This window comes from Microchirus variegatus (assembly GCF_963457635.1).
Source record: "Microchirus variegatus genome assembly, chromosome: 22".
NCBI lineage: Eukaryota > Metazoa > Chordata > Actinopteri > Pleuronectiformes > Soleidae > Microchirus > Microchirus variegatus.
The window spans coordinates 2343278-2362679 of NC_139823.1; the positions used below are offsets into that span (position 1 = coordinate 2343278).

The following is a 19402-nucleotide window of genomic DNA, read 5'->3' on the forward strand; positions in this document are numbered from 1 at the left end:
AAACAAACTCAAAAAAAGTTACTGTCAATTATATCTCCTCTTTAATTATAACAATTGTTAATGCATTGTATATATCGTTCCAGACCTCAACCAGGTTGGTGACAAGCATGAGGAGGAGGCTCCGTATGGATCTTCCACTTGCTACTGAGGTCCCAGACAGTGTAAAATGTAAGTGTAAAGTCAATACGTGTTGTTTTTTCTTTATTACTGTGGGAAAGTGCAATCATCCAATCCACCATATTCCAACAACATATAATAAAAAACCATTAGTTATTTTTAGAGACTTAGGGAAATAAGTGACTGAAATAACATTTAGAAACATTTTGGGAGAATTTTAGTAGATTTAACACATGAAATTGTGTGAAAAAACTTTATTAAACCAGTATACCGCTGAGGTCATTCCCAGTAGATTCTCCAAAAACTTTGTGATTTTCTTTTCTTTTTATTTATTGCATGTTTGACTGTTTCCATTGTATTGCAGTAATCCAATAGCCCACTGGAGTTTTTTCCAAAAAATTAGCTAATTTATGACTAAATCCTGTGCCTGTGACTCCTCAGTCTCACTTACTGTGAAACATCAAATTGTCCATTGTTCCTGGTCAGTACTGCCACCCTGTAGAAAAAATGGTAATGTGCTATAAAAGAGATGGTTAAAAAAAAAAGTAATCAGCACAAAATATTTTTATATTATTTATTTTAATATTCAAATAGATTTCTGCTTTATCTGTGATTCAAATTCACTGTGACTCTTTGATGGACATGATGGCATGTCTGTGATACTACAAGTTGAGAGGCAGAATACGGTTTTTCTCCAAGGGTCAGTGTGTACGTTTCGCACCATTTTGAGCATCGCCTTTGAAGGGATAGTCCACACCCATAATATTCATTTAAATTCTACATAAGAACACCAACCCCAACCCACCCACCATAGGCTATGATAACACTTTTAAAGAAAGCAACATTGTGTAATTGGTTGTTGTATTTTAACAACAATATTGAGGTTTTCAGCTTTCAAAAAGCTTTTTAAAGGCAGACCCAATCTCTTGAATCATGTCAGTGGTGGTGGTCGACCTGCCGTGTTTCTGGAATGCTTGCCTGTTACACTGCCTGGTGAGTGAACAGGCCCCGAACGCTGCAACCATTGATGGATTCACACTGCAGGAGGACAACAAAAAAAAGATGAGGAATCATTAAACTGCATAAACTTTGAAAATGCTTTTATTTCTGCAATCTGACACTTTTAAAGAGACAATACTTGTGTTTTTAGCCACTAACCCCTGACTGACACCAAGCATTACAACAGGAGAAAAGTGTCATATTCAAACTTCAACTGGAGTTGGCTGTATTATTTCAATCAGGTTCAGTGTGAACACACAGTCACACAGTGAACAAACAGCCAAACATGTCTTCACCTTTTGACTGCTCCAGCTGCAGAGGCAGAATAGGCCCAGTGTGCCAGCACACCCATAGATCCAGATAAGAGGTCACCCTGTCCACCACATCTTCTCCCACTGCCCTCAACACTGCATGAGATCACTGAAAAACAAGAAGCCACAACTTGACTTAATTCACATATTAGCAGTAATTATACACACATAAAAATGGAATGATCAGCTGTCGTCAATGGCAAAGTCTTGTTAATGCTGTGTATGGGCTTAATATGAACCTTTACTGCCATCCGTTATGAGATCCTGTTCTCCTTTTAGCACCAGAGTCAGGTTGCCCATGGCTACACTGAGCTGCATGGCACTGCGTTGATGATCACTGCTGTCCACCGGTTCATGGTACTAAGACAGCAACACACAGAAAACCCACACACATTAACACACAGAATTGTAGAAAAGTTAGTGTCATCAGTTGGCGTGTGATGGGAATCTGCCCAAAAAACCCACCAGTGCCTCGTACAGTCGCGTGAACTCCATGTAGTTCGGTGTGAGGATACCTTTCTGGTACCCTTGAATAACAGATGGTTGCTGTGTAACTAGCCATAAACCATCCTGTTGAAAGCACACAGACAGTAACTTTACAAATAAAATATGTCCATCTAACAAATGTGTCTGTTAAAACGCTGGAGTTGAATTTAAGACTTACAGCATCGATGACTATAGGGATATCTCTCGTTTTAGACCTCTCTATCACCTCCTAAAAGAAAGAAAGAAAAAAGGCTTTGTAATGATAGAGTTATACATCATCCAAAATGACTTCAGTGCAGTGAAACCAGTTCACACACTCCACACAGTCCTCAGAAGAGTTCTTCCCTAATTACCCTTAAGTTAATTTGAGTGTTAAGTATACATACAAATGCTGACAGCTCAAATTGTCACCAGAAAGATTGAGGCACCAGTACAGGCCTGTGAAGACCTGTTATTCACATAAGTCGTGAGAGATCCGATAACAAGGGGAGAGCGATACGTACGTCATCCTGGATTTGTCTCCAGTGACTGAATTAACTTCTCCTGGGCTGTATGCTAATACACACACATCGTTTCTGAGGTTTATAGTCAGACTGTACAGATCGCAATCTGTCAGTGTGTAAGTGACTGATAGAGAGAGAAAAATGGGTTAGAGGGCAGGCCATCAGCTGAGTAGATAACATCAACTCCATCCTGAGGACCGATTGAACACGTGTCCCCAAACCACCTCCGAATGTGGTTTTTGTAAATAGGGTCAGGAGGCATTCAGAGCACATATTTGTTGTATGTACTTGGCCCAGCCTGCATGTAATCGGATTACTCTGGGCGATGTTATTACCAGCTCTGAACAGGGTCTGTGAAACTGCAGTGGGCCAGAGGGCATCAACTGAAAATGGATTATTAAGACATCTTGAGGACGGATTTGCAGTCACACATGTAAAAGAATGTGGTCACATGTGTCCCCAGTGGCAGACACAGAGAGAGAGAGACAGAAAAGTCTGGAGGGGCTGAGGAAATAAAAGCACTATGCATGCAGTTGTGATGTGAAATCAAAATCTAACCATTTAAAAAAGTTAAATTAGTACAAATATTGTGGTATTTTTGGTGCTGAGAAGTGCAAGAATACTTTCAGTTCACTGTGAAACTGGTCAGAGGAGAGGATGTCAGCTGAGGACACGGTCTCTAATTCTCTTATTCGTCCTGAGGACAGATTTGTGTTCACACATGCTCAGGAATGTGTCCACGAGTTCAGGCCACATCTGAATGTTTATTTGAAATCAGAGCTGCATTCACATCGCATTAAACTTGTATTTAAAGCTGTCCACTTGTGTCTGGATCCCTCAGGTTTCTCTCATCTCTTTGACAACCTCACAAGTCAACAGACTTAGTAAACACTAAAGCCATGTTTTATGTGAAATTAAACGTTTTTATATATAGTTATGTCACAGGGAGCCACAGACATGTGATGCAGTGGTGCACAGCTTAACAACTGTTAAAAATAGGCTTCACAAATGTGAATTTCAGGTTCGAGTTCAAGGGAGAATGAAATATTCCACATGCCTTGGCTGTTTTGAGTAATAAGTCTTCTCTCCCTAGACCTGGTCCCACCACAAGGCCGTGGAGTCTTGGCAGCCACTTTTCAATCTCTTCAACTGCATTAGGGCTGTCCCTTGATACACACACAGAAAAAGAAACGCATTTGATCGATGTTCTAAATCCCAAAAGTTTTTTCTATTATTCCTGGGCATATAAATATTCATTGTTTAAACACAGACTGTGCATTTTGATGATTTCTAACAACACTAAGGAATTATCCCTATTCTGTCACAATGTGATGAGGTAAAAGGTATACAGCGCTGACTGAGATCTCCAGTCATACTCCTTTTCACCACATTGATAGACCAGAACCAACAGTGAGAGTATGACGGAAAGAAAAAAGAGCTCATTCAGTAATCATTGTGGCAAACTTATTGTGAAAGGACTGTGAGAAAGTGCTATAATATTCCATTCAAAACTGGTAGACTTTTCTATTTCTATTAAATAAGTCTATCTATATTTTATCTGGATAAATACATGCAATTCATTGAATAAATTTATTGTTTTTGACAGAAGACCATGTACTTACAGAACAGGATGGACAATGAGCTCAGGACTGTATGATTTGATCACAGTTGCAGCGTCTTTGGTGCAGAATACATGAGACAAGTCGGCGCCCTAGAAATGAGACAAAAACAAATAAACAAACAAAGCACGGTCAAGGCACCTGAACCAGATTTCAATTATAATTTTACACTCTGTAAAGTGAATGCTTCATCTGTCGGAGTGAGTATTTACCACTTTCAATGCAGAAATGGCAGCGAAGTATGGAGCTCCAGTATAACTTTGCAGGATGAAGACAAGAGGAATTAGGACAACTTGTCTATAGACTAACAAACTTAATTCACATTAGGTGAGTGCTGTTTATACTGATGAAGAGTTTTATGTCACATACTCCTGGCATCCTCCAATAATCCCAATGCGTCCATCTTGTCCCTTGTGCTTTTTGGACGTCAGTGAAGGGACTGTTCTCTTTACTAGTGAGATGAATTCATCCTCCATGCCTCGATGCGATGTGGTCCCCAAGCTGTAGAAGCGATCCAACACTAAGGACATAAATCATGAGTTTTTAAAAGTGATTAATCTTTGCTTTTACATTACATGTACACAAAGCCCCCCCCCCCCTCTACACCTGGCATTAAAATGCGTTTTCTGTGATGAGATAGAGATCGGATTGCGCTTCACCACATTTACACCGTATTTACACTTGCTATTAATATAAGTCTCCGGTGTCCACATCTGATCACAGTCATCCCCTCCTTACAGAGTTCCTACACATTTTCCATTTCAAAATTCCATACTTTTCCAGACTCAAATTTCCAGACTTCTCTGAGGATTTTTCAGTCAATATTAAACATCTGAATGCCAATTGTTAGATGCTTATTATGTCAATAAATGTTTTTAAAATCCTTCACTCATTTTTCATGAAGCCGGCCCTCAGAAAACTTGCATCGACCCCTGACAATGTCACGGCTGACAATCAGTGGCCGGCTCAACGTCATGTATGGAAAATAATAAATAAATTAGAATCACAGCCAGTAACAGTAACCATGGTAACGTGACACCATTCTACAGCATCTTGATAAGTTTCATATCATCTACATGTAGGCTATGTTGCGTTAGTAACTTTTTTTGATTTGTACATATTAATATATTTAATTTTAGAAAGTGAGATAATAGTCTACACTAACATTTTTCCATACTTTTTTACCCATTTTCCATACTTATCTAGGAGATTACTCAAATTAAATTCCATACTTTTCCATAATTTTCCATGCTGCGTAGGAACCCTGTCCTTATGTTGCCTCCCCATTCACCATACGCGAAGTAGCACTATTGTATGGACTCTTTGCTTTTCGAAGCAGGGGAAGAGGTCTTTGCCAAAACCTGATGAGAATGTACAGTTTTGTTGCCACTGTCACGCTAGCTGTGCTCGGAACCAAGTATCTCCGCTCTGCTCAGTTCTTGTGGGTGGTGCGGAGACATATCTGAGACCACCAACCACCTCCTGAAGTGGTTTGGCAGATTGGATAACAATCCATCCTTGGGTGTATTTACACGTGGTCAGGAGCTATCCGATATCTGATCACAGAAAACATATTTTAATGCCAGGTTTAAAGGGGGCCAAAAACAACAACACTGACTAAAACTACAACTAAAGCACTGACGCTAATGTACTGTAAATGAAGACTGCAGGAGTGAGAGCTCCATCACTTAGACTTTGATGTTAAGCATGTAACTCCCTTCTCGTCTTCTTCACACAGTCCACCGCACATGAAACCAAAACCAATACCTAATCCTTGAGGAACCTTGGAGTCAAACAGTTGATTCTGTTGGGTCAAACAGTCTGTCTGGGGCGAAGAGCGTTTGACGTGACTGGACTGGCCACGTGTGCATGGCGGGGAGACACTGGAGATAAAAGGTGCATGGGCAGCAGGAGTGGTCTTGGAGGGAGTGGCAGCAGAGCTGGGTCTGGTGGAGGAAATGCTGGAGAACATCTGGCCAAGCATCTGAAGCATGTGCAGCTCCCTGGTGTGTTCAGCAGCTCTGCGGCGGTCTTCCGCCTGCAAGCGCTGCTCCTCCATTCGGTAAAAACTGTCTTCAGCCTGGGTGCTCTGTTCCAGAAACTGCTCCATTAGCTTCTCCATAGGGAAGTTAGCACGCCTCTTTCTGGGTCGTTTAGGAGGTCTAGCTGGCAAACTCGAGGCTGACTGGCTGCTGTTGTGTGGTCGTACTGAAGTGCCTTAAGTAGAGAAGGTGTGATTGACAGTTAGTTGTATATCATTGAAAATGTGCAATCAAACTATATATGGTAGAATATATGCATTTAGGTTCCATTTAAATCAGGGGTGCCAAACTCATTTTCACCAAGGGCCACATCAGTATAATGGTTACCCTCAAATGGACAGATGTAACTGTCATACAGAATAAATGTAACTAAATATAATGTAGAATTATAAATAAATAAATAAGGTAACTTTACTCCGTAAAGTATTGCTAAATAATCGCATGATGCATATAAAATGAAACACTGGTGATCTAGTGGCGGTGCCGTCACTTTGTGGGTAACACAGTTGCCATGCATTGTGGGAAATGTAGTTTATGTCAATGCATGCCTTAAAGCAGCATAGATTTTAAAGACTATTTTAACACAAATTTTAAAAACCAATTAATCACTCACGGGCCACATCTGACACCCGGGCCTTGAGTTTTACGCATGTGATTTAAATGCATCACAAATTTTAAAACATTTTTCCCAAATTCCAAAAAGAAAAATGCATGGCTTTGTGTGTTTCCATCCGCTGCTGATAAGTGAGACTAATTAACTTAGATAAACAGTAGGTGTCATACAATTCAAAATAGGTTTTCCCTTAAAGAAATAATTCAAGTTTTTTTATTTGTGTTTCTATCGGGTATTGACACAATAACACAGACTTTGCAGAGCCACAGCACTCTTCTTACATCTTTCCCCAGCAGGAAACTGGAGTTTGCAATTCACTCACTCCCATCACTAAGTTCAAATGTGTCATCTTGTGACTTGTGGTTCAAATCCTTGACCCCAGATTGATCTCAGTGACACACACTTACCAAATGAGGCAGCTACAGTGCAGGTCCAATGTAAATTTAAAAATATTTTCTCTGTGGACTTAAATGCAGGAGAGTGAGCGATATACAGACAGATGAAAAGTATGCCAAGCGGTGACATAAAGTGTGAACATAAGCTTAAGCTATCATAGACTTAAGCTGGCATTGATATATGTGATCCTTTTAGATAAGTGGTTAAATCGGGTTTCCCTTGTGTCCCCATGTTTTACTGCGTGAGTGTGTCTGCCAGTCCATCACCAAATGGAACCTCATAAAATCACACTGAAATGTCCCTTTAACACTGATGAACAAGTGAATGGAGGTGACACTTACTGTTGTTTCCTACTGTCACTTTAACAGGGACAGGGATGGGTATGGTTGGATATTCCAGCTTCACTTCAGTCTCTGCAGGATAAGGACACTCCCCTGTGCTCTCGGAGTACGCATCGTGAGCATCCTCTCCATCCTCCTCCAGGCCGTCCACGGCCTCCTCTCCTCCCATCCCGCCGTCTATGAACTCCTGAGGGTCAAGCACGGGCCGGTTGCTCAGTATCCCCTCCATGATGTCGTAAAACTTGCAGATCTTGTGATACTGGCCGTTATTCCGTAAATTACCCTCTTTTGCAAGCAGGTACTGTCTCTTTAGGCTTTTTATCCGCACCCTGCATTGTTCCGGCGTCCTCTCAAACCCCATCGCTCCAAGCCTCCGGGCAACGTCGCGGTACACGAAGCTGTTGCGGAAGTTTCCATCCAGCGCCGTCTGGATGTCCTGCTCCCCCCAGATGTTCAACAAGGTTCTCGTCTCTACGTCCGACCACAGGAAGCCCCGCGTCGGGTTCGCTTGCATTGTGGATCTGCGTAAGCTTGTCCGGTCGTTTGGTCACACGGAGTTGGATGGAGATGTTGTTGTTGACTCTGCGGATTATGACGGACGTCTGGATCCTGTGAGCTGAGCCGCATCAAAGAAGTCGCGGGGCGCTGCTCTCCCATACACCGTCAACATCGACGAGTGGACGTTTAAGCTGCTCACAGGGACTTACCGAGGTGATACTCATGGTTTTAAACCTGAGTACATTTCCAATAACATGTAAATATGAACTATTTATATGCTAGCTAAAACCTATTCGTCTCAGTTCGTCCTTTTACGTCGCTGGTTAAACGCGTCGCGTACTGATTTCACTTGAACTGACTCTGGGTCAGCTTTCCAAGCTATTATCCACCCTTAAGCTGCATTGGATACATTTCAAAACTGACCTGTGATCAGTCCTGTGAGGGGGTAACTTCACCTTTTACCCCGCCTGCTCCTCACCCTTCCCCGGTGTCTGCAGGGTCCTAAAACCCCTAATATAACAAACCCAAGTGGGTCTGAAAACACACGCATGCTGTTAACTCCTCGACAAGCTAACACTGTAGCCACGTATGGCGTAGCCTTGAAAAACATACACATACACTACAACACTTCCTGTTTACCTTTCTCGTTGAAACACAGCAATGTGGCGATAACCGACAGTGCGAGTGTGATAAAGGAAAAGGCGAAAATCTGAATCTGCTGCGGCATGGTCACATTCCTCCCTTTCTCTGTCTTTACTGCAGCCACCGACACAACACTTCTTCTTACCCAATGTGACAGTGCGTTTCGGCGCTGATAACTGTGGACACACGATCCTGATCATGGAACCAGCCAGTGTATGTACTGTTACTACTGTATGGCAGCAGCAGCAGCAGCAGCACAGGAAGAAAAAAAACCTTTACGGTGCTTTCAAATCCTCCTCGGAAATTTCGTAGTGTCCAAGCTGAGTGGCCAAACGGAAGTAGTTTATGGCTACAGTTCTATGTTGTGCCTCATTAGACCACATGTGATCAGATCGCTTATATTTTTGGGCTTTATGCATATAAGGATTCCATTTCTGTACAGAGTACAAGATTATGTTCAGATTACAAAGCTCTAGTCACACTGCTGTATCATGAAATATGATTTTAAACATTAAAAAAATAGAACATGTATGTATTGTCTATATTGTAGCAGCAGCTACAAATAAATGAACTTATGGGCACTAAATATGCAAGATGCAGATATTGGCTTCAAAACACGCCAAGATCTGACAATATGATTAATGACAACAACAGTGGGTGACATAGGCTGCTACCTCCTTGAATTTGATGCTGGTACCCTCTATAACTATTATTTTATTTCCATTTATTTATTTACTCAATGAAGATTATGTATATCTACATCTGCCATGACATGGGTAGGAAAAATATTATGTTAATTTCACGACACAATAGACTAAATGACTTCTGCATATGGGCGCAGGGAAAAACATATACATATATATCGGAATATCGGATATTGGGGAAAAAAGGAATATCGTGCATCCCTAGTTCTTATCTTAAATCACACACACACTTGTTTCTCATGACTTGTGTTTGCCATAAAAAATAATAATAACAGCTTTAACAGTGCGAGACAATAATGAAGAATTGCATTCGGTTTTTTTTTAAACTGGAGTCAAGAGAGAAAAGTGGGTCAAAAGTCTACATGTCTGTAATGTCAGATAAAAGCTACACCCGCCCACCATAATAAATTGGGTTAAATTTCCCTGCGTTCTGCCTTATAGGTACCACAAGTACTACTCTCAAATTTAGCGAAAATCATAAACATAACCAAAATTAAGCCTTTGTTTAATATTTCCAATGCATTTTTTTAAAATACTATTAATTAATTAATAAGCACAGCAAATAAACATGTCTTTCAAAGTTTCAGTTAATCTCCTCAGTTCATTTCAGACATTTTTTTCAATATTATGAGCATTTTGTTAGTGAAATTACTCTTTTTCCCTTAATAATATTTATTTCAAGGTATGCAAGCCCACTTGCATATATTTTCTTCTAATTTCATGCTTATTATCGTTTATTTTCTCCAATTACAGCATTTTCTGATTCCCATCTCAGTTTTCCTCTGTTTATTCTACTGCTTGTTTAATGTCATAATACAAGTATATGATTAGCCGTGTTTAGTTTCACTATCCTTTATTATTTAAATTTAGTTTGTACAAGCTGTTTGTTTTTAGATTAAAAAAAAAATCACAAAGCTAAGAGAACAAAGGTTTATTGTCACGGCACCTCTTCTATATTAGCTGTCACAAAGTGCGTCAAATTAAATAAAGCAAATAGGACAGACAGTTGAATAGCATCATGATGAAAAACAAACAAATGGTAGATAAAAACAAAAACTCGGGTGGTGCGTTCACGTACTGCCAACAGTGAGCCTGGCAGCCATGACTGAGGGTGAAATACTCACGTCAAGAGTTTAGCTCTTCACCTACTTCCTGTTTTACCTCAGTTACTTTATGTACTTGACGTCTCTGGGAATGAGTTAACTCTGGACTGTCACGTAAACGCAGATTTAACCGCCGTCGTAACAAACAATGGCGTTTGTCCGAGGAATTTACGAGAAGAAGCGTTAAAATAATTTTTTTATATATATTTTTAAACTAATTAGCTTATTTTCCACGACGCTATAACCGTTTTTAAATACAGCGAGAGAGAGAGGGAGAGAGGGAGCTCCCTGACTCACTGTCGTTACCATCATGCCCGAGGCGTCGAAGATGAAGAAGCCCGACGTGAAGTTGGTCCTGCTGGGGGACATGAACGTGGGAAAGACGTCGCTGCTCCACAGGTACACGGAGAGGAAGTTTAAAGACACCGTCAGCACCGTCGGAGGGGCGTTCTTCCTCAAGCAGTGGGGACCTTACAACATCTCAATATGGGACACAGCCGGTAATAAACTTTGTTCCTTGTGTTTTTGTCTTCTGATGTTGCATTGCCTTGTTCGATTACCCGAGTTTACTTCGTAACGCGTGATCACACTTACCTGAGGTGACCCATGGCATGTGACCAGGGTTAGACCACCTCTGACAGTTAATTTCACTGGAAACGTGCCATCACTGGGACATGTGTTATTTATTATCTCATGTAAATATAAACGAACGGTGTAACGGTAACATATGCTGTAAATTCATGCACAATCAAACTTTTTTTAGGGTAAAAACAACATGGTAATCCCGCTCACTGAAGGTAAAAACAAACTGAGAACCTTATTTTAATCTCTTAATCTTTGCACAGTCACATTATACTAATCCTAATATCAGATTTCCTTGAGCTATTTGCTTTTTCTTAAAGGGACTTGCCTATAATAAAACGTCAGTGTTTGCTCAGGACCTGTTGTCAATCAATAATGTTGTTTGTTTATTTGCATATTAAGCCAAAGAAGGCTCATAAAGATACTCCCCCAAAGAACAGTAGTTGCACTACTTTTTGTGATAGTAATCTAGGGAGATTATTCCAGAGATATTATCCTCTTTATTTCAACTGCATTATAAATAGAAGTTGGACAATATTGGGGCTTGTTATCCTTAGGCTGCATGAATGAAAGTCTAAGGAAAATGTTAAATATGTGTGGAGGTTTGTTCATATTCTGTTTTTTTTACCCTTACTTTATAGAAAACACACAAATGAAACTCTAAACACAGTATAAGAAAGTAATATTATTACTGAATATTTTAATTAATACGAATGCACCGTGCATTGTTTATGGAAAATGAAAGAAGAGACATTTAGATATTTAGAATAGTCCGTTATGAAACCTGAACAGCTAACAGATCAATTATCAGGTCACTTTATTATCATAATACATTGATATTTGATAGAAGATAATTGTAAATTTGTGGGAATTTGTGATGAAAGTTTTGTCAAACATCACAAATGTCCCACAACATCTGTCCTTGGACAGCTCCAGGGATCATGAGAGCCCAGAGGACATAAGATTCACTGTCACTTAAGTAAACACATTTAGACACAGTCACTTATAAGCTTATAACTGTGCCGCATTCCAGTATTGTGTAAACACAAATTACTGTAACTCATCTTGGGCTAATACTCACTTCATGTAAATGGAGTTGGTGAGCCACAGAGATAAGGAAAGGCTGCCCTCGTCACCAGTTAGCCATTTCCTGTCTGTGTTTCCCAATTTCGTGACCTGTGACAGGATGCTGTTGCATTTGTAAAGTATGGTGGATAAATGTCATATCAGCTGCGTCATTTCAAAGCAAATGAATGACTCAGAGCCGACCTACCAATACCAGAACATGACCCTTTGAAACTATCGCTGTAATAGGGGCAAAACTCCAGACTCTCCCACATCTAATGTTGAGTCTGATGGTGCATTTTTTTTTACCACACAGTTTAGTTTTAAAGTTTGCTGTCAGTTTCTGTCTACCCTGTTCCTCTTGATGATCACATGACAAGGTTATGATGGGAAGAAGACTTGACTCGCCAGGCTTTATTTTCCCCAAATTGTGTGATGTAGTGCTTTCCAGAAAGTACAAGTGTGATAGCGTCAGTTTCTATCTCAGAAGAGCTGTGAAAACGAATAGATACAGATCGTATTTGTTGCAAGGGTTAGATTTCCGTCTGTCATATATGACGGTATAAATAATGAACAGATAAGTTGAACAAACTACCTTCTGTTGCCCTAGATATTATATAGTCTCAGCTGTTACTTTACTAAAACTGTGATACAGCAGGGCCGCAGTAAATCCTACCTTCATGGTAATTTTGCGTGGTCAAAACTCAAGGTGGATGTTGATGTACTGTTGAATTGTACTGCATAATATTGGGATAATATTAGGATATAATTGCATAGTACCCCACTGGTATAAAGAGTATAGATATGGTAATAGAAAGGCCTCCTGGTTTAATTTATGCCTTTAAAATGACATATAGTTGAATGAGCAACTTTCAGAAATGTTCACATTTATTCGGATTCATTGCAGGAGTGTTGTTTACTTCTTTATCACAGCAGACATTTTTGACATTGTCACATGAGGAAAAGCACAGGTCTTATTGATAACATTAGCTATGGCTCTGTTCAGTTCAAGTGTCCCAGTAAGACATGGTGTGACAGTTAAACTGAAGCAGTTACATGCGAAATGCACCTGTATTTTTCATAATCTGTCAAGTTCGAACTTGTCTGTGACATTTTAGATTGCGTTAGTTTTAGTTAAGCATTCTAAATACACCAGTGGAAATGTGTTCACACAATGTTGGCTTTCAAAACTCTTGCATATTTCAACAACAAAGGTTGTTTCTGTGTTCAAACTGCTGATCGTCCTACAGAATTTCTCCCTGTGCTGTGTTTTTCTGCACTGCTGTACCACAATATAGTTGTAATGTCTCTGTGTTGAAGAGTCGAGTTGGTTTCCTTGACCTACGTACCTGTATTTCCTCAGGTCGTGAACAGTTTCACGGGTTGGGCTCCATGTACTGTCGTGGTGCATCCGCTGTCATCCTCACATATGATGTTACTAACTGGCAAAGCTTAGCTGAGCTGGAGGAGCGCTTCCTGTCCCTGACTGATACTGCTAGCCATGACTGCATATACGCCATAGTGGGCAACAAGGTTGACCTCACAGACCCTAAAGCCCAGCTGTCCCACGAGTCAACTGGAGTTTCTGAGGATCAAACCGAGCACGAGGAGGAAAGGACAGAACCACAGGTACCGTCTGCATGTCCGACACCTCCAGCCTCCCCGGCATCCCTCTCTGGGATTACTGTACACAAAAAACAGGTTGCCCATGAGGATGCAATGGCTCTTTATGGGAGAATACTGCGATATAAGGGCCTGGAGGAAAAGAGCAGCCTGCCTGCGGAGAGGATGTGCTTTGAGACGAGTGCCAAGACGGGCTACAATGTGGATGCTTTGTTTGAGACATTGTTTGATTCGGTGCTGCCTTCCATTCTGAGGAAGAGAAATGAGAACCAACAGTGTCCTACGGTTGATCTGGAGGAGTGCAGTGGAGCCAGCGGCAAGAGGGCCAGATTCTGCTGCTAGGAGCTGCTAAAAGAAGGTGCAGAGCCTTGATATTTTTTAACAAAGGACAATCAACAGCTCGATCTGAGCAACAAATGCATACTGTGATGGTTCCTCTTATTGTCTTGATTTAGAGCCAATAGCAATTCTGACTGTTCACAAAGCTGCCTTGAGTTTATAGTGTCCAGAGCCATTTCTTATGTCAGGATAGGAAGTAAATGAGTAGTATTGTCACTTTGTGCATTCAAATCTTCCACCATAATGACTGAAACTGCACTTGTATCCCAATAATGTGCCTGGTGGCAAATAAAACACATCAGTGAACCACTGCTATTTTTTAAAAAAGGTTCTATTTAAACTTCACTAATTGTTTGTTGTGCAGCTCTATTCACCATTTGTTGCACTACAAGGTTTTCCTAAATCACATCTTTTTTTTTACTATAATGGTCTGTCACCAGTTTGATACTGATCTATTTTCCTTTTATGTTCTGTCACTAGCACACGGATCTTTATATATTATTGCCACCTTTGGAGCTTTCCAATGAGTGTGAATAATAACTACCCTGTGTCACTTTTTTTTTTTTTTTTACCTACGCTGTCATAATAAAGATTTTTTATTTTGCACTTTGTCAATTCTGTTGGATTAAGACAAAGGAGTGTGAGGAAAAACGACACAAACGTACAAATGACATTTAATCTTTACAGGCCAATCAAATGATCATGTTATGAAACATAATTACATTGCATTTAAAACAAATGTCATTATTTCTCAGTTCTAGTCAAAGTGTTAATTTCCAGGCAATTGAATGTAGATGAATTGAAATGTTTGACCTACTTTTTTAAATAGGTTAAAATACTGTGTGATCAGAGCAAGGATTTTTGGATTTTCAGACCTTTGATCCAGGCTGTTTTACATTCTGTCCTGCTGGCAGCTCCTAGGGCAACTCAATAGTAAGTGGATTTGTAAAGAAAGATGACGGTGGCATGAGTATTGTTAGATAAGATATACATGTTAAGACATGTTACATATAGAGGGTCAAGTTCATTCAGCTGGTATAAATACAAAGAAAATCAGTGCATTGTATGAATGTGCTATAGGAAAATTGAAGAGCTGCGTAGTATTTTGCAGTAGTTGATAAATGCTTAAACAAGTTAAAGGACTGGATACGTTTTGCAAGAGCCATGGTATAAAAGCAGGATAATTCTGTCAATACTATCAACAAACTATTGTTCAAGACCTCTAATGACACACTCTTCAAGTGGATGAGAGGCAGGGTTAGTGGCTTTATGGTGTGCTGTATACCCTAAACAATAAAAACTCGTAAATAAACTGAAGCAGTGCATAAACACAAGCATCTTTGGTTCAGCTGTAGTCGACGGTCAAAGTAGCTGAGGTAATAAGTTAAAACAATAAGCACCAATCCACATTTAACATTCACATACCTTTCCCATAATGCTGTTAGCTTCATTATGGGGCCTCTCTTGGTCTATCTACAGTGGGACATTTTATTCAAAGCTCAAGGATTCACATGGTTATTGCATATCAGGGCTCCATGGCTTGGGGTTTAATCTCAATTTACAGTGACCTAAGTCAGTATTTCAGATACCCTTAAAGAGAGAAAACACTCAACCACTGTCAAGCTCTCTTTCTGTCAGTAGAGTCTTTCATAAGTTCTTCATGCAGACCTGACAGCGGCTGATACGTGACAGGAGCTGGCCCCCTTTGAGTGTCTCTGCTGCTGGTTTAGCATGGAATGACTGATCGATGGAGGTTAGCCAGAAGCTGTTCTTGTTAGCGAAGTAGTGGCATGTCCCTTTGGCCCCGTTACACTCGATGAACGGTGCCGTGCGGAAGTCCTCCAGGCAGGAGCCAGGTGAGGACAGGGACTGCCCTCCACCTTCGCTTCCTGCTGATGTATGCTGTTCACACAAGTGAGAAAACAAACCAAAGTCAAACTGTGCAGTCTCATAAACCTCTGTTGTCTAAAATCAGTGTTCTTAATTCAAATAAACATGGGAACTGTACTCTGACCCACTGCCACTGTACAAAACATGCTGCAGGAGACTGTGCAACAACAGTAGTCAGATGTTCTGGTAAATTATTAAGCCGCTAAAACACAACTGTATTATTAGTGACTTGTTTTTAAAGATTTCATGTCCTTCGTAGGAACAAATGGTCCATTGTGTAACATTGAGTTAGGTTCATTAGCTGAAATGGAATGCACCTCCCATAAGTATGTTTGTATTTGTGTGTAATCACTTTAATCACATCAATTTAGCTTTTTTTTTTTCAAAGTCCTAAAAGCCTTTTCCACACATACACACATTTTACAAACATAGACATAAACCCAATAGAGAAGAATGAGAAAATGGCATAAAGAATAGTGACATTGTTTATATCCTGTCTGGTATGAAGGCCTCCATAGTTCTCTGGCGTGCTTAGGAGGAAAATCATGCCACAAAAACATTGCATTGGGAGAAAATGAAATGTTAGCGTGTCATTTGCAGTGTACGACACGTATTCGGCTTCAGTGTTCAGGGTTCGTGTAACGCGAGTCAAACAGCGTGTCATTGTAATTTAAACATGACATAAATAAACCACAATAATAGATACTTTTTATATCTGGCCACATACAAATTATAAAATTATTAAAACGATTAAAATAAACGCAAACATTAAGTATAGTTAACAATTGACAATTTCCCATTTTTTTGTTATTGTTTCCAGAGCAGTGGTGATTTTTATTTTATTCCAATGGGATTATTGTCATTTCTTGTACTTTCTGGTTACTTTACTTTGTTGCTACATTACTTTGTTATGTTGGCATCAAAATATATAAATAAATGAAACTTTAAGACCAAGCGATTTTATACATTCATAGTGTTGTGAAATCAGTTAACGCATAATAATCGCGATAATCACAATATCGGGATTAATTCTCTCACAATAGTCATCGTACCAAGTAAATCTATAATCGTCACAGCCCTAGTTGCAACTGTTGCACCTTTAAATTAAATCGGTACTCACCATGATGAAGGAGTAGCCAATCCACAGGCTGCGCCAGCCCACTGGACACTGTGGAATCGTGATGTCCTGGCTGTGGACAGCAATGGCAACTGATGGAGCCTCGCACACTGAGCAGCGGCTGATGTATGGTTTAATCTCTCCCTCCTCCACAGGCATCATAGGAAGAGGCGCAGTTGTGGACAACCAGTAGGACTTATCATTTCTGCTGGCGTAGTAACACAGGTCTCCAGGGTTGCAGTACAGGAAAGGCATGGTGCTGAACTTAGGGAGGCAAGAGCCAGCCAAACCTGAAAAGGACAAGAGGCAACATTTCGACAATGTTCTCCAACTGCCAAATATGGAATAACAGCAAATGCTGAAAATCAGTTGCACAATTAGAGAATTATGACTTGGTGGAATGATAAGGCGACGCTGACTGTCCAGTCACATCTACCTGAAGTTTGCTCACATTGCTTAAAAGTTAACTTGAAGCTACAAATCGCACCAGACCAAGCCGGAAAACCCCCACATGTATTGCGCTGAGCAAGGGTTCTTTTTATTTGTTATATGAAGAATGTGTTTATTCTTCTTTCATTTTGACAAAGTAAAACTCAAACATGAACGGGCTGGCAGGCATGCAAATAATTACACTGTGAATCGGCTCTGCTTGAAATGTGAAATGCCTTCAGCGAGAACACTGGTTAGTCGAAATGCCTGGAAACGAAGTGTCATCAAGATCTAATGAACCCTGTGGTATGTCTTCTGGTTCACTGACTCACCATGTTTAATGCTCAATTATATAAAAAAAAGAATGCATTCTGACAGGACTGTACTATCACAACCTCACACTGGCACATGTTGAGACTCTTTGATTTAGTTTAATGACCCAAAAGAATTTTGAAACAATTTGTTCGTCCCCACTTACCCAGATCCTGGTTGTGAGCCTTTTCCTGGCCTTCGAAGTACAGCAAGCTGTAACCGTCCCAGAGTTTAGACATTCCCACAGGACACATGGGCTTATGATCGGACTGACTGTGTTTCACCAGTAGGTACCCAACACTGACACTGCGGCCAGGCATACCAGGTAACCCAGGGATTCCAGGGTTGCCACGGTGACCTATTGAACAAAGTGAAGTCAGAGCTGTGTTTTGCAAAGTAATCGAACAACTGTATGTTTGTGTAATGTTTTTACACTTGATGTTTTATGATGGATATGGACACACTGTACATAAATACATCTGAAAATACGTACATTCTTTGGTAACAGATCTAACTAGTACTAAGAGAGATCAAAAACCTATTGGTACCTGGTTTTCACCACAATCCTTTAATCCCGTTTCATCAACCTAATCTTAAACTGCCTCAAAGTGTCAGACGCACCTTCCATGCCTTGCCGACCGGGATGGCCAATATATCCAACGTCTCCACGGAATCCAGGTATTCCTGGTGTGCCACCAATGCCTGGCATGCCCCTCGACCCATAAGGTCCAATGAAACCTGTGCAGAAACAGGTTTAAATTGATGTAGACAGGCAGGAATTGTATTTCACAGATGCTCAGCAACAAATGTTTGATTTGAATAACTAACCTGGATCACCAGGAGGACCATGCGGCCCTGGTTCCCCTGCAACCCCCCCAGGCCCACGAATACCCTGTGCTCCTGGAAGGCCCCTCGCTGTAGGAATACTGACGGGAATTGAAGGAGGCCCCTGGCTACCTGGAACTCCGCGAAAACCTGCAGCAGAGATGGATTATGTTATGATTTAGACAAAAGGACACATATGTGATTTCAACTGGGCAGTGGGTACATTAGTGCACAATTAACCTGTCTCTCCAGTGTTTCCTTTTATACCGACTGGGCCTCTATCTCCCTTCACGCCATTAAAACCAGGAACTCCCATCAGCCCTTGCTCTCCTTTTACCCCTGTAAGACAATAGCATATCAACAGTGACAATGTAGCAGTTCATCGAGTTAATAGCTCCTTGTGTATCATCTTTAGTACCTCAGACTTCTTGTTTATAATTAGGGTTCGAGCACGACTGTGCAAGAACCCTATTGAAACTGAAAGAGTTATTTACTTTGTTATTATTTGTGGTATTATAAAACCCACAAATAAAGTTATAAAAATATTTCTATTGCCAAATTATTTTATCATACTATTATACTATACTAGACTAGTATTGTGTAATTTATTATGTTGCCTTGACATTAAGGTTCTATTAGCATATTTTCTAATATTAAAACCTTTAAAGATGGTATATGTAAATGAAATATTATATTAAATAATAATAATAATAATATATAACAAATATATAAAATTAGCATAATAATTCATTAAATATAAAAAAATATATATGTTAATCTAAAATGCTGGACTAATTGATGACACTCTGAGCTGCCACCTTGTTGCATTAAAATATATCATGCATC

The 19402-nt window shown here is 40.2% G+C and overlaps 3 protein-coding genes across 4 annotated transcripts in view; 1 reads left to right on the plus strand and 2 right to left on the minus strand.

The window, feature by feature from the left end:
* Positions 1-438: 438 nt before the first annotated feature.
* naxd (NAD(P)HX dehydratase) lies at positions 439-8227 on the minus strand. Its single transcript, XM_083908952.1, has 11 exons — positions 7428-8227; positions 5803-6252; positions 4405-4555; positions 4248-4293; positions 4039-4127; positions 3474-3582; positions 2092-2142; positions 1893-1997; positions 1667-1787; positions 1413-1536; positions 439-1155 (listed from the first exon to the last, which is right to left on the minus strand). Exons 1-11 carry the CDS (start codon positions 7939-7941, stop codon positions 1005-1007), a joined length of 1911 nt encoding a protein of 636 aa, XP_083765078.1. The 5' UTR covers positions 7942-8227; the 3' UTR covers positions 439-1004.
* Positions 8228-10684: 2457 nt separating this feature from the next.
* On the plus strand, positions 10685-14486 carry rab20 (RAB20, member RAS oncogene family; the record flags this gene model as incomplete). The annotated part of the gene is made up of 2 exons (XM_083909030.1): positions 10685-10874; positions 13385-14486. 2 exons carry the CDS (start codon positions 10685-10687, stop codon positions 13984-13986), a joined length of 792 nt encoding a protein of 263 aa, XP_083765156.1. The 3' UTR covers positions 13987-14486.
* Positions 14487-14651: 165 nt separating this feature from the next.
* Positions 14652-19402, minus strand: part of col4a2 (collagen, type IV, alpha 2) — a 58641-nt gene continuing 53890 nt past the window's right edge. For both annotated transcript variants that reach the window (XM_083908792.1, XM_083908791.1), the window contains 6 exons: positions 18797-18895; positions 18560-18706; positions 18353-18469; positions 17898-18089; positions 16994-17280; positions 14652-15885 (listed from right to left, as the gene is read on the minus strand). In XM_083908792.1, the coding sequence (XP_083764918.1) occupies positions 15631-15885; positions 16994-17280; positions 17898-18089; positions 18353-18469; positions 18560-18706; positions 18797-18895 (1097 nt within the window). In that variant the 3' untranslated portion in view covers positions 14652-15630. The remainder of the gene's footprint in view (positions 15886-16993; positions 17281-17897; positions 18090-18352; positions 18470-18559; positions 18707-18796; positions 18896-19402) is intronic.